We start from the raw sequence: 16,926 nt of genomic DNA on the forward strand, positions 1-16,926 counted from the left end.
GACCTTCAACCCGTTGATCCCCATTGAAGTCCACTATATAGAGAAAAATCCTGGATTGTTTTCCTTAACCTCAATTTGTTTTAGACTGAAGAAAGAAAGACATGAATGTCTTTGATCACATGGGGGTGAGTAAATCATTTTTAATCTGGAAGTGATCTAATCCTTTAATTTACATAGTGTATAGTAAACAAGAAATGCTGTTATAGTGGTGCAGCTGTACTCAAAACTAATACTCAAAACTCAAAACGATAGCTTGTCTAATCGCCCATTCCCTTCAAACTTTACCGAACGGTCTGAGCATAAGGAGTTTGGACAGGACATGATTACGCTCCCACAAACCCATGAAAACGGATTGCTGCGAAGCCCTAGTACGACATAGTCCATCCAAACCTCAGATGGATTGCCCTACTTCACCATGTTATATAACATTCTGCAGCCCATTAGTACTGAATCAGTGGCCTTCATGTTCACTTCCACCATCCGGTTGATAGTGCAAAGTAATTCAGGAGTAAGAACAGTCTTTGTTTTGTTAACCCGTGAGGAATGAGTAGCAGGAGGCCACCGAAGGGGTTAAAGGACCGGATCGCCACTCCAATCAGAGTTAATGATTAGAGTAGAAACAGAACTGCAGAAATGAGGGAGCACGCAGGGGCTGTGCTGTGGGGAGATTTCTAGGGGAGAACGAGAGAGGGAGTGAGAGCGAAGGAGAGAGAGAAAGCCACTGTGCTTAAATCCAGCTGGCTGCCTCCCTGGGAATGTAATCCATATGTGAGCGCGAGTTCAGCTGCAGGAAAAAGAAAAGATATTACCCGCAAAGAAGCGATTGTTTCTGCTTTTCTTGTTTAAATTCCACTCATTCTGGCCTCTGGACCCTGGCTCTGGTTCAACAGCCGACACAAAAAGAGAGGTATAGTGTGGAGAAGGACAAAAGTTGAGAGAAAGTTGGAGAGGATAAAAACGAAGGCATAAGGAACAGTAGAGAACAATATACCATTAGGGAGCCGAAAGAAGAATGAAAGAGGACACGCAGGAGGAAGGTGTAGTGAGGTAGGTTATCTGCAGTTTTGGTTTTGTTTTCTAATTAATACCAGTTTGGGTGAAGAGGTAGTGCTTTGTGCTAAGCTGTTTGGACTATGTCTGGATAGGAAGCAAAGAGGAGACCATGTGTTTATGTATGTGTACAGACGAAAAGATGGGGGCGTGGGGCTTCTGCAGGATCCAGAAGCCTGGAATATACAGTCGGACCACAACAAAGATCTTACAGCATTAGGCTGCATGGCTTGTTTGAAGTTCATGTTCAATTAGCTTTACTTCCAAAACTTCCTTTACATTTCATTCATGCATAAACTTAGTACTGGTCCTATTTAATGTTAATGGATAACCAGTTCTAAATGTGCCCCATACTAGTATAGTTTATTTGCTCAGCTTATTGTGTTTTTGTGTGCTATCTGAAGCGTTTTATCATCTGAATAGCTTTTTTTTGTTTTTTAAAGAGCTTTTACTTTGATGACCTGAGATCCATTTTAAGCTGGTAGCTATGTTTTATAACAGGGTAATTGCTGTAAATTGGTCATTAGCTGGTCCAAATGCTCATTAGCTGATAGACCATCTTGGACCAGGAACAAACCAGCTCATCATGTCAACTTAAGTTGTCTTGGCAGCTGGTTGATCAACCTGGATCAACTAATAACCAGCTTGGACCAGCTAGCATGGTTCAAAACCATTCTTCATCTTGAACCTGGTGGAAGTTGTACTCTCACAACGAGTTCCTAGTGTTTTGTGCCAAGAAGGTTATTAGGTTTAAGAGCCACCTCCCATCCCTAACCCTTCACCTGCTTGTAAAACATTATCAGTAATGGCTTACTTCTATGTTTGCTAAAGATATATCCTCACTGAAATGTCTGGTTGTAGGGATTAGTGAACATAGTGGGAATGGAAATTTTCGTAAAGGGGGAGTTTGCTTGCAGACGGACGAGAACCTCCAAGTCGTGATTACTCTTGGGAAACACACAAGGCAGGCCGGGGTGTTTTGACTGGAAGAATTTTCCTCACTTAAACACAGTAAAGTTCAAAGCGTGAAAGTGCTGTCAGGCAAGAACAACAACAATAATGCTAGTGGTGCAAAAATAAAGGCCTAGTACAAAGACTTGGTGTTTCTAAACAGTCTTTGTGACATAAAAGATGTTTTGGCTCAGACTTGAGAAGAAACCCACAGATCAAAGTTCAAGAACTAGTGAGGTTTAGAATGCTTTACTAGGACTGTCCAGTCCTGTTCCTGGAGTCCGCGTCTCTTGAGCCTTCTATTGAGCCCAATGAGTTTTAACAACCCCCCTTAAGCTTTTGGTGAGAAATGGTAATTAGTGGAGGGTAACTGAAGATAAATGTGGGAAAGTCATATAACGATATGTTTGAATATAACTGGTTATTTTTTACTTTTAATTGGTTTGTGCAATATATCCCGGCTCTTGTGTTTGTGTGCGTTATGCGTTCACGAATCAGTCCGAATGAACAATATACAGTGGCATGTGAAAGTTTGGGAACCCCTTGCAAGGGGTTTTCATCTTTGAAAATCCTTGGTTCTTAATACTGTATGTGGTTACCTGGATGATCTACGACTGTTTTTTTGTTTTGTGATGGTTGTTCATGAGTTGTTTGTTCTGAACAGTTAAACTGAGCACTGTTCTTCAGAAAAATCTTCAGGTCCTGCAGATTCTTCAGTTTCCCAGCGTCTTTTGCATATTTGAACCCTTCTCAGCGTGACTCTATGATTTTGAGATCCGTCTTTTTACATTGAGGACAACTGAGGGACTCAGACACAACTATTAAAAAAAGGTTCCGGTTCAGGCATCCTGAGTTCAAATCCCAGCTTGAGGACCTTTCCCGATCCGCCCCCCCCTCTCTCCCACTTCACTTCCTGTCAAATCTGATCTGTCCTGTCACAATAAAAGGCAAAAAATGCCAAAAAAAAAAGGTTCAAACATTCACTGATGCTCCAGAAGGGGGGGACTTTTAAACAGAATGAAAATGTCCAAGTTTTTCATAAATTATTTTTCCGTTTAGTACTGCCCTTCGGAAGCAACAGAAGATACTTGAATGTTTCCCGGAAGACAAATTATGTACAATTTACTATGATTTTCAAATTTAAGAAGATTTCACCCCCGGCTCTTAATGCATCATGTTTCCTTCTGGAGCATCAGTGAATGTTTGAACCTTTTTTAATAGATTCATCTAAGAATCATACAATTTTCAAACACAGCTATTAAAAAAGGCTGTGTAACTGCTGGAAAGAGTTCGAGTATGTGCTAACTGGAAGACTAATTTTACTTACTAAAAAAAGTAAGTAAACAACTCACACACGTAAATATAACCATTTGTTATGTCAAAATAAGACTTCAAAATAGCCTGAAAACAAGATGTGTGGGAGCTTTTAGTGAGTAATCAGCTTAGTGAAATATAAAGTAAATATCTGTGTCTGTGATCAATATTTACCAAGCTTTGATGATTGATGGGGGAAAAAAAAAGTGAAGCTCCCCTATTTCAGAACACCACTGTCTAGGACAGTCAATGTCTTGCAGAGTTTAGCTTCAACCTACCCAAAACACACTCGGCTAAAAGTTTCTGGTTATCTCAAAGACTTTGAATTGCTGACTCCAGTGTGTTTGATTAGGAATGAAGCTAAACTCTGCAGGATAGTGGTTATGCAGGAATAAGATTGGGCATCTCTTTGCTATACCTGTATCTGCTAAACCTTTTGTTTGTCCTATCATGCTATGAGAGGAATGCATCTCTTGGCAACTCCACAGGTGGTGAGTTCTCTTACACCTAAGTAAATGTGTGCTGACAGTGTTTGTAAGAATGGAAAGACCAGCTTTCCCTGAGGCTCAGTGGTCGGCAAGACTTAAGAGTTAGGAGTTTGTTGTGATTTGAAATGATCTAGTGTTATCACAAGACATCCTATTTGTTGTAAGATTGCAGCCTGCTATGCTAAGCCCTCACCCAAGAGGACGTATGCAAGGAAAGAAGTGTGTTTTGCCCATTGGAGGTGGTATTGTGCTCAGGAATGTTCTGGGAACGCCCCTCTCCAGCTGGTGTGTGAGCGACTATGTCTTATCCTTCAATAGGGATTTGTCAGTGGAAAAAAATGAGTGCTTGAGGATTCAGGAGTGTCAGGAGCGTATCATTACAATGTATCGTACGTGTCTGAATGCCATCACCCAAGGTGCGTGATGTGCATTGCAGTCTAATCAACATATCTCACGTGAAATGTGGACATGCACGTTGTTACTCTGTATAAAACAAAAGTAATGCTTGTTTGAATTCAGGTGTGTTGTCATCTCTCATGTTCCTCTACAGTATTACTATAGTAGTTTATATCTAGGAGTGGCATCTGTTGTCTCTGTTGTAGCTTGGCCTAGATCTTCTCTGACCTAACACAGGAACAGATGCACAAATAGGACTTCTGCTGTATGGCCCAAGACCAATCTGATTGGCTTGCGAGAGAGCTAGGCTGCTATGTCACTTGCCTGTGGAGCAATGTGACCTTTTCCAGCTTTCCTCATTGAGATCTAAGCCTTTTCTACTGTGTAATAAATGTGCAGGAAAGCATAAATGTTTTTTTAAAGGTCCACTAAAATGCTTTGAAACACGCAGCGTTATTCTATGTGTTGATGTAATTTCAACAGAAACAGGAAGACAGGGCGAGGACATATCAAGCAGTCTCACCCCCTTTGTTAAATAGTCAGTAGTTTTTAAATAGTCAACTGTCTGAATCATTCCCTATTCCCTATATAGTGCACTGCAAGCCAATCACCTTACAGAGAACACGAATTCTAGAGACCATTTGACTAAACAGAAAGTTTGATGAGAAGCTGAAGTGCAGGATGATGCCATCAAAATCATTGATCCATATTGGCCGAAATTAGAGACTGTAAGTTTTGAATGATTATATCTTGTAAATGACAATTCTGTCATTGTTTAAGAGCACACTAGCGTATAGATAACCTTAAAAGGATAGTTCACCCAAAAATGAAAATTAGCCCATTATTTACTCCAGGTATGAGGTTTGTGCACCAGGTAAGTGTATATGCCTTCTTTCTTTCAGACAAATCCAATCGGAGTTATATTAAAAATTATCCTTGCACTTCCAAGTTTTAGAATGGCATGGGCATGTGTTTCTCTTGATCAGTCCAAAACAAGTACAATAAAGTGTATCCATCCATAATAAAAAATTACCTCGCACAGCTCCGGAGGGTGAATAAAGGCCTCCTGTAGTGAATAAATGCATTTTTGTAAGAAAAATATCCCGTAATAATCACTTTAATCTAGCTTGCGCCAGCTGGTCGTACACAGAAGCCTTCCTGGGCGGATGACGTAGGACGTCGACGTTGCGCATGTGCCGCTCAGAAGTGACGAACGCGAACACGCTGTGAAGATAGGTAAACACAGTACAGCAAATTAGAAGTTCAAAATGAGGATTTGTAAAGGAAAATGTCTGAGGATTTGATATAAACGAAGAGGAGACTGGTTTTCCTTTGCTAAAGTAAGGAAAACTTTGCTTTCTTTGTTTCTGTAAACAAACGTTGGTTTGTGCAAGACTCACTGGCGCAAGCGCAACGGCAACACCCTACACCTAGGATGCCTGGAGGGTGAGTAAATATGGGGCTAATTTTCATTTTTGGGTGAACTATCCCTTTAAGGCTAACGTATTCATACTAAAGCCAAAAAGCTTCAATTTTGATTTCATGGGGACTTTAGGTATAAAAATAACAATATGTTTGCAGATATTTAGGAACAGTTCATACACTTGTTTCTCTGAAAATCAATCCTACAGCTAGTTATTCTACTTTGAAATGTGTGTTCCATGTCGGAATGTCTGTGTTTGTTTTGGTCTGTGTGACTCTGCCCACTTTCAGTTTACCCAATAGTATTTTGACACCCAGGGTTGCCACTTGGTGGAAAAGAGAATATATTGCAGCCTTGGAAGCCAGCAAACTAACTTGTTCAGAGATCGCTGATTCTACCCGACCTAAAAAACTTTGGCATTCATCTAAATCATTTTATGTAATATTAATACGTGGATAAATCAACTTGAAGTGTATAGCTCATTGCCTTCCATTGTCAGTTGCACTTGTTTCTTTCACGTGTGCTCAATCTGGCAACCCGCGTGAGCATCAAGTCTGAGAAGGAGGGGGCGGGAGAAACAGTATTTTGAATTTGGACTGCATTTTACCCATTTTAGCCACTAGCAGTCAATATTACATACTGCAGCCTGACATCTTTGTTTCTTCTTATCCATATTTTGTTTCAAAGATGGAATGGGTAAATGTCCCGAGAAACTCGAGTCTGTTCAGGGTAAGGTGAACCCGAAACCAGCCTAATTACACAGGGATTCCTTAGCTGACTAGTCATTCAGCAACCCACCAACTAGTTGTTTTTGCAATGGTTTTTATTGCAGGTTTCCATAAAGTAGCACTTACAACTCCGTCATATCTTATTTCACACAGGTCCCAACAGACTGCCTCTGATAAGTGATTGAATTCTCGTTTTGTCAGCGTCTGATTTGTGCTATACACTGGGAGCATGTTAATTACTTTAATAACACTGTGGCCAGAATTGCAAGTAATTGAATGAAAAAGTCTGTTCAAACAAAAACAGAGCTATATGTGATAATTTAGTCATGCTTAGGGAATGAAAACTTTTAATTAGCACTTGTTTCCAGAATTAGCTCAAGTTGATATAGATGCCATCACCAAGGGAACATTCGTCTTGAACATTAGTTTGTAAATAGAATCGGGTGCTGCGTTTCTTCAAATCACTTACCGCACCATAACTTGCATACCAGAATGCACCATAGTTTCTCTCAGAATTTTGCAGTTGTAAAACTGTGATAACTTATTAACCATTACTGTCTTAAAATGAAAGTTTCAGAAAGCTTTGTTTAAGGAGATTTAATGTGTTATGGTTCCACAGTAGTAACAATAACAGTAGTAAACTACAGGATTTTGGCAGCTACAGTGGTAAATATTTTGTAAGGGATGTCTTATGTGCTTGTATTCACATGATTCATTGAGCTTAGTGTTATTTTTTCCCCTAAACTAACGAAACCCTAGTTAACTTTGAATTTTATTATTTCCAGTATTGACCTGGGTTCATTTGTGCTGGGTTGAATTTATTTACATTTTTTCACAGACAAATTAATTTTCCACATGTTATCAGCAGTTTCTATTTGGCCTCGGCTCTAAAGTGAGAATGCTTTGTGTTAGCACAAAGAGAAAATGATGTGAAATAATTATCAAGGCCGTGGGTGTGTTTAAATCCTTTGAATAATTGAATACCACGGCACATTTCCTATTCTTATCTGTGAATATTCTAGATGTGTTTACATAAAAACCCACCACAGCATAAAGAGCTCTGGAAACATAGTGTGTGTTTGTTTGCTGATTTGGATCTGATTACTATTATTCCTTCTAGTATTCTGGTATTCAAAATTGATTATTTTTAAATAAATCACCAGTTTTAGTGTTAGCAGGCACCAACATAACACCAAAGATGCTTAAAACTAAGTTCAAAATTGATTCTCTTGTCTACGATTTCCATCTCTAAAAATGTTTTAAATATTTAATCCGTTATATTAAGATATGTTGTATTGTTTATGGTGGAGAAATAAAAAAATACTGCATTAGTAGTGACTACAAGCATCACAGGTAGATGAAAAGGGTTTTCTTAAAAACAAAAGTAGGCAGTTTAAAAGTTTGGAAGGAATGGGACATTTTATAAACCCAATAAACCATTGCTTTACTACATTTGGTCCCGCATGCATTTTAAAACTGCACTCAACCACATAACTGTCACCTTCCCAACAATATTGTATTTTTTATAGATTGCTTGCCTTTATGGCATTATGTTTCAGGGTTGCAAATCTAGTTTAAACCCAGTATTATCTAGCTTGTAGAGTTCTTTATGTGCACTTCCTACATCCCATGCAGTGTCGCTGTTGTTTTGTGATTTTGAAATCCGGATCTCGTCTGAAGATGTAATTGTGTTTGTCTGTCTGAGATGCAGGTCAAAGGACGCATTCTTTGCATGAAGTTGTGGTGACATGTGTGTGCTTACATTCTTTGCCTTAACCCCAGTCTCATTCTTAAGCCATGTCTTGTGGCTGGGGATTTGCTAACTCCCCTGTGTTCCTAAAAGGATATTGCCACATTCTTAATCTCTTGTCTCAAGAGTATACAAGGTCCTTGATGGACCCTGGTTAAGTTGAAGGATCCTGCAACTCACAAGAGGTTACGAGAGGACTAATGAGAACATTTTACCAAAACAAATCTGTTACAGCTTAAAGCTCATGACCTAAACTATTTCCTATTGCCTTATCCTATTTTTATATTTCCAAAGGCTTATTTATCTTATCTGACAATATTACACATATCACAATGTCATAGTTTGGACTTGTAAAATACCCATTGGACATTATTATAAAAACAATACACTAGTTTTTGAAAGATTTTAACTGTTTCTTTTTGTAAAGAAGTCTTATCTGTTCACCAAGCTCACATTAGTTTGATCCAAAGTACAGCAAAAAGAGTAAAAGTTTGAAATATTTTTACTGTTTAATATAACTCTTTTCTATTTGAAAATATTTTAATGTAATTTATTTCTATGATTTCAAAGCTGAGTTTTTAGCATCATTACTTCAATCACATGATCCGTCAGAAACCATTCTAATATGATTTGCTGCTCAAAAAAATAAGAATTGTTATTTTTATTTATATATTACATTTATTTACATATATGTTGCATTTTTTCGGGTTTCTTTGATGAATACAAAGTTCATAAGAACAGCATTAATCTGAAATAGAATATTTTGTAACATTATAAATGCCTTTATCATCACTTTTGATCAATTTAAAGCATCCTTGCTAAATAAAAGTATTAATTTCTATAACCCCCCCCCCACTACCCCTTCTACTGACTCCAAGCAGCACTGACTCCATGCTTTAGCAAAGGAAAAAAATGTACTAAACTGTTTTAAATATTGATAATAATAATAATAATAATAATAATAAAAATGTTTCTTGAACAGCAAATGAGCATATTAGAATGATTTCTGAAGGATCTTGTGACACTGAAGACTGGAGTAATGATGCTGAAAATTTAGCTTTGATCACAAGAATAAATTGCATTTTAAAATATATTCATATAGAAAGCAGTTATTTTAAATAGTAAAAATACAACACAATATTAAAATTAAAATTCACAATATTACTGCTTTTGCTGTATTTTGGATCTAATAAATGCAGGCTTGGTGAGCAGAAGAGAATTCTTTGAAAAACATTAAAAATCTTACTGTTCAAAAACTTTTGACTTGTAGTGTATTATTTATTCATTCATTCATTCAAAATGTTGCTTGCATCCAAATGTTTTTGACAAACAATAACTTGCTGTTATTTAAATAGGACAATACTGTAAATTATTTTGTGCAGGTAGTATTGTAAATAGACAACAAGGAAAGGACATATAGATAAGGCACATCTACATACAAGTTTTGCTTTCAAGTTTTGGCTTATACTTTGGTACTACTGAATGCTTGAATCTGATTGGCTGACGAACTTTCTAAGGTGTGCAATTATTTTCAGAGAAAAGCACGAAAAAGTAGTTCCAGACAGGTCTTGACTACATAGCATGTCTGTGTCACTTCGCCAAATGATTTCAGTTATTTCAAAGGTCAAAGCCTACAACAGCAAAATAACCGAAAACCACAATGACACTAACCAAGCTATTAAATATATTAAACAATAGGATAAAATCACCACATTTTTCCGTTTCTGCCACAAAATTATGTTTATGTACGGAAATATACTCTTTCTCCCGCTCTGTCTCCCTTATAAACGCACATACAGAAACATACATTAGCACAGAAACTTGTAACATGTAAACACAACTGTGCTCACAGCGATCGGTCCTTTGCCGATCCCACCCCCTCTCTCTCCACCCCATACTTTCCTGTCTGCTCTCTACTGTCCCATCTAATAAAAGGCATAAAAATCCCAAAAATATAACTTTAAAAAAAAAAGTTACATTATTTCTCACTAATAACGGCACTGTTCTTGAAGATGATGAACTTGCAGTTTCGCTATGAGTAGTAGCCGAACACTGTTGGGAGATGCATAGACTCACACACTCTTTATCTCTCTCTCTCTCTGTCTGTCTAATAACAGACAGATAATACTCACAAAAGCATGTTAAGGACAAAAACCTGACTAATGTCTTAAAACATATCATCTGAACAATATTTGAGGTGTGGTAACCATAATATAAGCAGAACAATTGACTCTGTTGAACTATTATAAAATAATGCACACCCGAGCTGTAACGACCCATCGTCATTGTTCCTTACTTAATACACAGCTTAGTATTCAGGTATTCTATTATTATTCAACAAGGGTGCAAACAGTTCAAACATGACTGTAAAAACATTTATATGTTACAAAAAATGTAATTCAGATAAATGCTGTTCTTTTGAACGTTCTATTTATTCTGATAAAATAACAACTGTGCAGTTTTTCTGTACTTTATAATAATTTTAAATATTATTTAGGCACCAAATCAGCATGTCAGAATGATTTTTGAAGGTTCATGTGACACTGAAGACTGGAGTAATGATGCTGAAAATTCAGCTTTGACATCAGAGGAATAAATTACAATTTACAATCCACTGAAACAGAAAACAGTTATTTTAAACATTTCACGTTATTCTCAGTTTTCTGTAGCTTTTTGTGAGCATAACGGACTTGGGACTGTGGGAAAAACCTAGTATGGACATAAATCTACACACGGTTGTATTCTCTTGTAGAGCAGTTATAAAAGCCAAGTTGAATTTTTGCCAACAGAGGGATTAGATTACCCATATCTCCCCTTGATCTGATTTTACTGTTGCACTTGCACCTCCATCAACACTTGACTGATTTCTGCTTCGGACAGGGCAGCCAAGGCCTGCTTTATTCATTCTGACACTTCTAACTGGAATCGCAGACCTTTTCGAGGCGAGTCTGTTTGTTTTTGTATGATCCTCCTTTCATTATAAGGCACCTATTGTTTGTTTAAATGAAGCAACGGGATGTGGCGCAATTATCATAAATGACACAATGATTAGTGTTATCATAAAGCAGCTTGTTTTATTGGAATCATAAATGTATGCATATCAGTGTAGAGTCTGAATACTTGCCAGGTCTCTCCATAAGTAAACATACACAGTCCCACCTGAAATTACAGGAATATCGTAAGCACTGTTGTGCAATGAATCTCACAGTTACCAAAGAAAGCATAGCTCAGCAATGTCCTGGAACGTATTGTTTGACTTGGTCAGGGAAAGCACAGTGCCCGTCTGTATTTCCAATAGAAACGGAGAAAGAGAGTAAGAGGGGGAGGGAGATGGAGATGGATTTGCGCTTCGGCCAGCAAACCTGATAGTGGGCACTAATCACTCTCCACCGCGGTGATGTCATCAGGGCGTGTCGGACAGATTTACCGTCTGCCGGACGGCAGGAGGGATATTTGTGCCCTCCTGGAAGACCGATCTGTGAATCATTTTACCGAGTTGTCATGTAAGCTTTGTGTTTTCGTGGCCCGGAGCCAGTTTTACCCATTATTTCTTATCCGTCGCTTAGGTGCGTGTTTAATATTTCTGATTTATTGAGTCAGGCTTTGCGAAGCTACTAACAATCAAATTAATAAACCAAATAGACAGTGGTGATAACGTTTGAGTGATGAGCTTATTGGAAATTTTATAGCTTCAGGATTTCATTTCTTCATAGCTTGCAGCATAAACTTTTGCTTTGCAAGAGGGCTGACTGAGCGTTAAAGAGACGGTTCACCTAAAAATTAAAATTTGGTCATTATTTATTCACCCTCATATCTTTTCAAAGCTGTATCCTATTTTTTCCCTCAATTAAAAGCTTCATAAAAGTGGTTCTTGTGTTTTCTAAAGTAAGAAACAAATTACTTTTCATTTGTGTTCACTGCTTTGTCTGTTTTGGAGTCATGTGGTCATTATGGAACAAGTTTTACTTTCATGTTCCACAGAAAACAAACTGCATGTGGGTTTGTCATGACATGAGGGTGAGTAAATGCTGACTGGTTTTTATGTTTGGGTGAACTGTTCCTTTAGATCAGATATTAAATGCTGTTGCATTAAACGAAAAGCATTTTAATGGATGGTCCCATGCCGCACTGAGCACAATGCTCAATAGGATAGTCCTGAGAGAAAGCTTTGTCAGCAGCCCTTTTCCACCAGTGTGCATTGATCCATTTGGGTGAGTCTTAACAATCGATACTCACCACAGCCTCCATTATTAATTAGACACAGGTAAATTTCCCCACCTCTGCGCTTTTATTTTATTACCACTGCTTTCCTCTCTCTCTGTCTCTTTCCATCTTTCTCTGTGCTATGAGATCAGAGTCTGTGCCCTGGGCAGCTCTTGGCAGTAACCTTAGCTTTGAAGAACATGAAGGGAAGTAGTTGGAAACTCCCTGTATCAGTTCCCATGATGCCTCCCCCTGAGGACAGCCACTCGCAGCAAATTTATATGCTGCTCTGCGATCACCCACACAATTTTTTCGCTGCGAAAAGCACAGTATTTGTTTTGTTTTTTCTGTAGAGATATCTGAACTTTCTTAAAACAAAGTTGCATAAGTTTCACAACCAAAAGTTTTCCTGTCTTTTGTACCCAACAGCCCCAAGCTTAAATATCCCCAACCTAGAAAGAAAATGTGTTCCTTTCAACACATATAAGAGCTGTTTTCAGAGAATGTTTCGAATTCCATTTTTCTTCCAGTTTTTCTGGTTTTAAATATTATCCTCACTTAATTTTGCTCAATGTACACTACTGTCAAAAATACTTTTTTAAAGTAAATTTATACTTTTGCTCAACAAGGATGCATTAAATTGATCAAAAGTGACAGTAAAGACTGATTGATTTAAAATAATAATTTAGCAAAAAAGCATCGCAGTTTCCACAAAATATTAAGACATATAATATTGCGAGGTAAAAACTCGCAATTTTGACTTTTTTTCTTGCAAATGCAAGTTTGTATCTCACAATTCTGACATCGTTTCTCGTCAGTGCGAGTTTGTATCTCGCAATTCAGACTTTTTTCTCGCAATTCCGAATTTATATCTCACAATTCTGACTTTTGTTTTGAAAATGTGAGTTTGTATATCGCTATTTTATCGCATTTTTTCTCATAATTCCAAGTTAATATCTCGCAATTCTGACTTTTCTTGCAAATGCAAGTTTGTATCTCACAATTCTGACATTTTCTCGTAACTGCGAGTTTATATCTCGTGGTTCTGACTTTTTTTTCTCACAAATGCAAGTTTATATCTCGCAATTGTGACATTGTTTCTCAGAAATGCGAGGTTGTATCTCGCAGTTCTGACTTTTTTTCTTGCAATTCCGAATTTATTTCTCACAATTCAGATTTTTTCTCTGAATTCCAAGTTTATATCTGGCAATTCTGACTTTTTTCTCGCAAATGTGAGTTTGTATCTCACAATTCCATCTTTGTATCTTCCAATTCTGACTTTTTTCTCGCAATTCCGAGTTTATATCTGGCAATTATGATTTTTTTCTCGCAAATGTGAGTTTGTATCTCGCAATTCTGACTTTTTCTCACAAATGCAAGTTTTTACAGTCATGGCCCAAAATATTGCCACCCTTGCAATTCTGTCAGAAAATGCAACACTTCTCTCAGAAAATTGTTCCAATTGCAAATGTTTTGGTATTCACATGCTTATTGTTTTTGTTTGCACTGCAACGACACACACAAAAAAAAAAACAGAGAAGAAAAGTCAAACTTGATAAAAATTCACACAGAACTCAAAAATGGACTGGACAAAATTATTGGAACCTTGTCAAAATTGTAAGAAATAATTGCTTTTCAAGCATGTGATGCTCCTGTAATTTGTATTTAGACACATCTGTGGCAAGTAACAGGTTTGGGCAATATAGTAATCACACTTGCAACCAGTTAAAATGGAGAAAAGTTGACTCAACCTTTGTGTTGTGTGTCACACTGAGCATGGAGAAAAGAAAGAAGTGTAAAGAGTTGTCTATGGATTTGAGAGAAAAAAACGTGGAAAAAATATGGACAATCTCAAGGCTACAAGTCCATCTCCAGAGATCTTAATGTTCCTGTGTCCACTGTGTGCAATATCATCAAGAGATTTACAGCCCATGGCACTGTAGCTAACCTCCCTGGACGTGGATGGAAGAGCAAAATGAATGAAAAATTACAACGAAAGATTGTTTGAATGGTGGATAAAGAACCCAATTAACTTCCAAACAAATTCAAGCTGATCTGCAGACACAGGGTACAACAGTGTCAGCTCACACTATCCGTCACCATCTGAATGAAAAGGGATGCTATGGTAGGAGACCCAGGAGGACACCACTGCTGACACAAAGGCATAAAAAAGCAAGACTGGAGTTTGCCAAAACTTATGTGACAAAACCACAATCCTTCTGGGAGAACGTACTGTGGACAGATGAGACAAAAGTAGAGCTTTTTGGTAAAGGACATCATGGCACTGTTTACAGAAAAAGAAATGAGGCCTTCAAAGAAAAGAACACAGTCCCTACAGTCAAAAATGGTCGAGGTTAAAAAATGTTTTGCGGTTGCTTTGCTGCTTCTGGCACTGGATGCCTTGAGTATGTGAACGGTATCATGAAATCTGATGATTACTAAAGAATTTTGGGGTGCAACGTAGTGGCAAGTGTCAGAAAGCTGCATCTTCACCAGAGGTCATGGGTCTTCCAGCAGGACAGTGACCCAAAACACACTTTAAAAAGCACTCAGAAATGGTTACAAACAAAGTGCTGGAGCTGAAATGGCCAGCAGTCTAAGTCCAAATCTGAATCCCATAGGACACCTGTGGAGAGATCTCAAAACAGCAGTTGGGAGAAGGCATCCTTCAAATATGAAAGACCTGGAGCAGGAACAATTTGAAAAAGAAAAGTGGTCCAAAATTCCAATAGAGAGATGTAAGAAACTCATTCATGGTTACAGAAAGCGATTGATTTCAGTTATTTTTTTCAAAGGGTGTGCTAAATATTAAGTTAAGGGTGCCAATAATTTTGTCCGTTGCGTTTTTTGGGTTTTATCTGGAATTGTATCAGATTTGACTTTTCTTCTCTGTTTTCATTTTTTGTGTTGTTCCAATGCAAACAAAAAAAAAAAAAAAATAAACATGTGAGTACCAAAACATTTGCAACTGCAACAATTTTCTGAGAGAAGGGTTGCATTTTTTTTTTTGACAGAATTGCAAGGGTGCCAATATTTTTGGCCATGACTGTATCTCTCAATTCACAATCTCATTGTTTCTCATAAATGTGAGTTTGTATCTTGCAATTCTGACTTTTTCTCGCAATTCTGAGTTTTCTTGCAGTTGCTAGTTTATATCACGCAATACTGACTTTATAACTTTCAACTGGGTGTTTATATCGCAATTCTGAGAAAGTCAAAACTGCTAGTTTACATCTTGCAATTGTGAGGAAAAAGTCAGAATTGTGAGATGAGAAAATCGCAATTAGCTTTTTTATTTTTTTTACTCAGTGGCAAAAATAGGCTTCCATAGTTTTCAGTAATGATAAGAAATATTTCTTGAGCACAAATCAGCATATCAGAAAAAATTCTGAAGGATATGACACTAAAGACTGGAATAATGACTGCTGAAAAATTCAGCTTTGTCAACACACGTATTACATGAAAATTAATTTAAATAAAATGTTAATGTTTATAAATTTTAATGTAATTCATATTTTAATATAATATTAAAATATTTTTTTTTACTGTATTTTTATTCACATAAACTATGCTTCAGTGAGCATAAAAGACTTGAACAATTGTTTCAGTTGTTTCCTGAAATTGTAATATTTCTTGAAAACAATACAAAAATAAGAATCAAGATAATTACATTTACAAAGTTAGATCATTTTTTTTGTCCTTTTGTAACCTTATTTCATCATGTGCCCCACCTTCTATAAAACTGTTCTGTCATCATGCATATATCACAGATGGTTTATTTTTCTGTAAGTGTGTGTGATACAGTACCTCTATTAATGGCTCTGTCTCTGACGTCCTCAATGCGGGTCATTGCATGTGAGTGTGAACATGCGTGTGTGATGTCAAGATTGCTGTTGCTAGGAAAACAGCTGAAACACCAGGTTTACTCTTTCACACATCTCCAAGAAAACAAATACGGTTTAAAATGACTTAAAGCAAGGTCATATTATTATTCATGATTCAATTTGCCTTTGAAGTCAAGCATTATATCTATCCGTGTGTATGTACATGCCTATGGACAAACATTAGTCAGCCATTCGCTCCATCTTTATCCCTGAAATAAACTCAGCAGAAATGTTGCTGTTGTGAGCTTCAGAAAACAGCCAGTGATTAAATTTCAGCGGACCGCTTTGTGGTTCGCTGTGCGAGACTGCTGCTGCAAGCTCATTGGAGGCAGCTCTCAAGTCTAATTATTCATCCCTCATCCCTCCCTCCTTCCCTCTTATCATCCCTCCAACCCCCTCTCGCCTTTCTTCCCACTCATCCTCTGGCACGCGCGCTGGCGGTGAGGATGTGGTCGCTGTGATGTGGCAATAGTGATGTTGCTCGCCGCCACCATCTTGGCTGTACTGAGGTCAGAGGAGGGGCTTGCGATTGCATCATCTCGAAGGAATCAAAACACGTGCATGCACACATTTCTATGTACAGGCACGTACACACACATCCCATTCATCATTTTCCTCCATCTCATTAGCATCTTTTTAATAACGTTGCTGGAGAATGACATTACGGATACATTTGCGCCTCCCTTTATGGTTTAACGATGGACTGTGGGCCAGTGTGATTCTAGGAAGTTCCCTGCTA

At 37.7% G+C, this 16,926-nt stretch overlaps 1 protein-coding gene across 1 annotated transcript in view; it reads left to right on the forward strand.

Annotated features, from left to right (window-relative positions):
* The first annotated feature begins 675 nt into the window (after positions 1-675).
* The window catches only part of plekha6 (pleckstrin homology domain containing, family A member 6), a 91,420-nt gene continuing 75,169 nt past the window's right edge, over positions 676-16,926 (forward strand). Inside the window, 1 exon segment of the mRNA XM_051123234.1 lies at positions 676-1,047. Within this exon segment, the coding sequence (XP_050979191.1) occupies positions 1,013-1,047 (35 nt within the window). The 5' untranslated portion in view covers positions 676-1,012.

Source organism: Labeo rohita, chromosome 11 (genome assembly GCF_022985175.1).
Source record: "Labeo rohita strain BAU-BD-2019 chromosome 11, IGBB_LRoh.1.0, whole genome shotgun sequence".
NCBI lineage: Eukaryota > Metazoa > Chordata > Actinopteri > Cypriniformes > Cyprinidae > Labeo > Labeo rohita.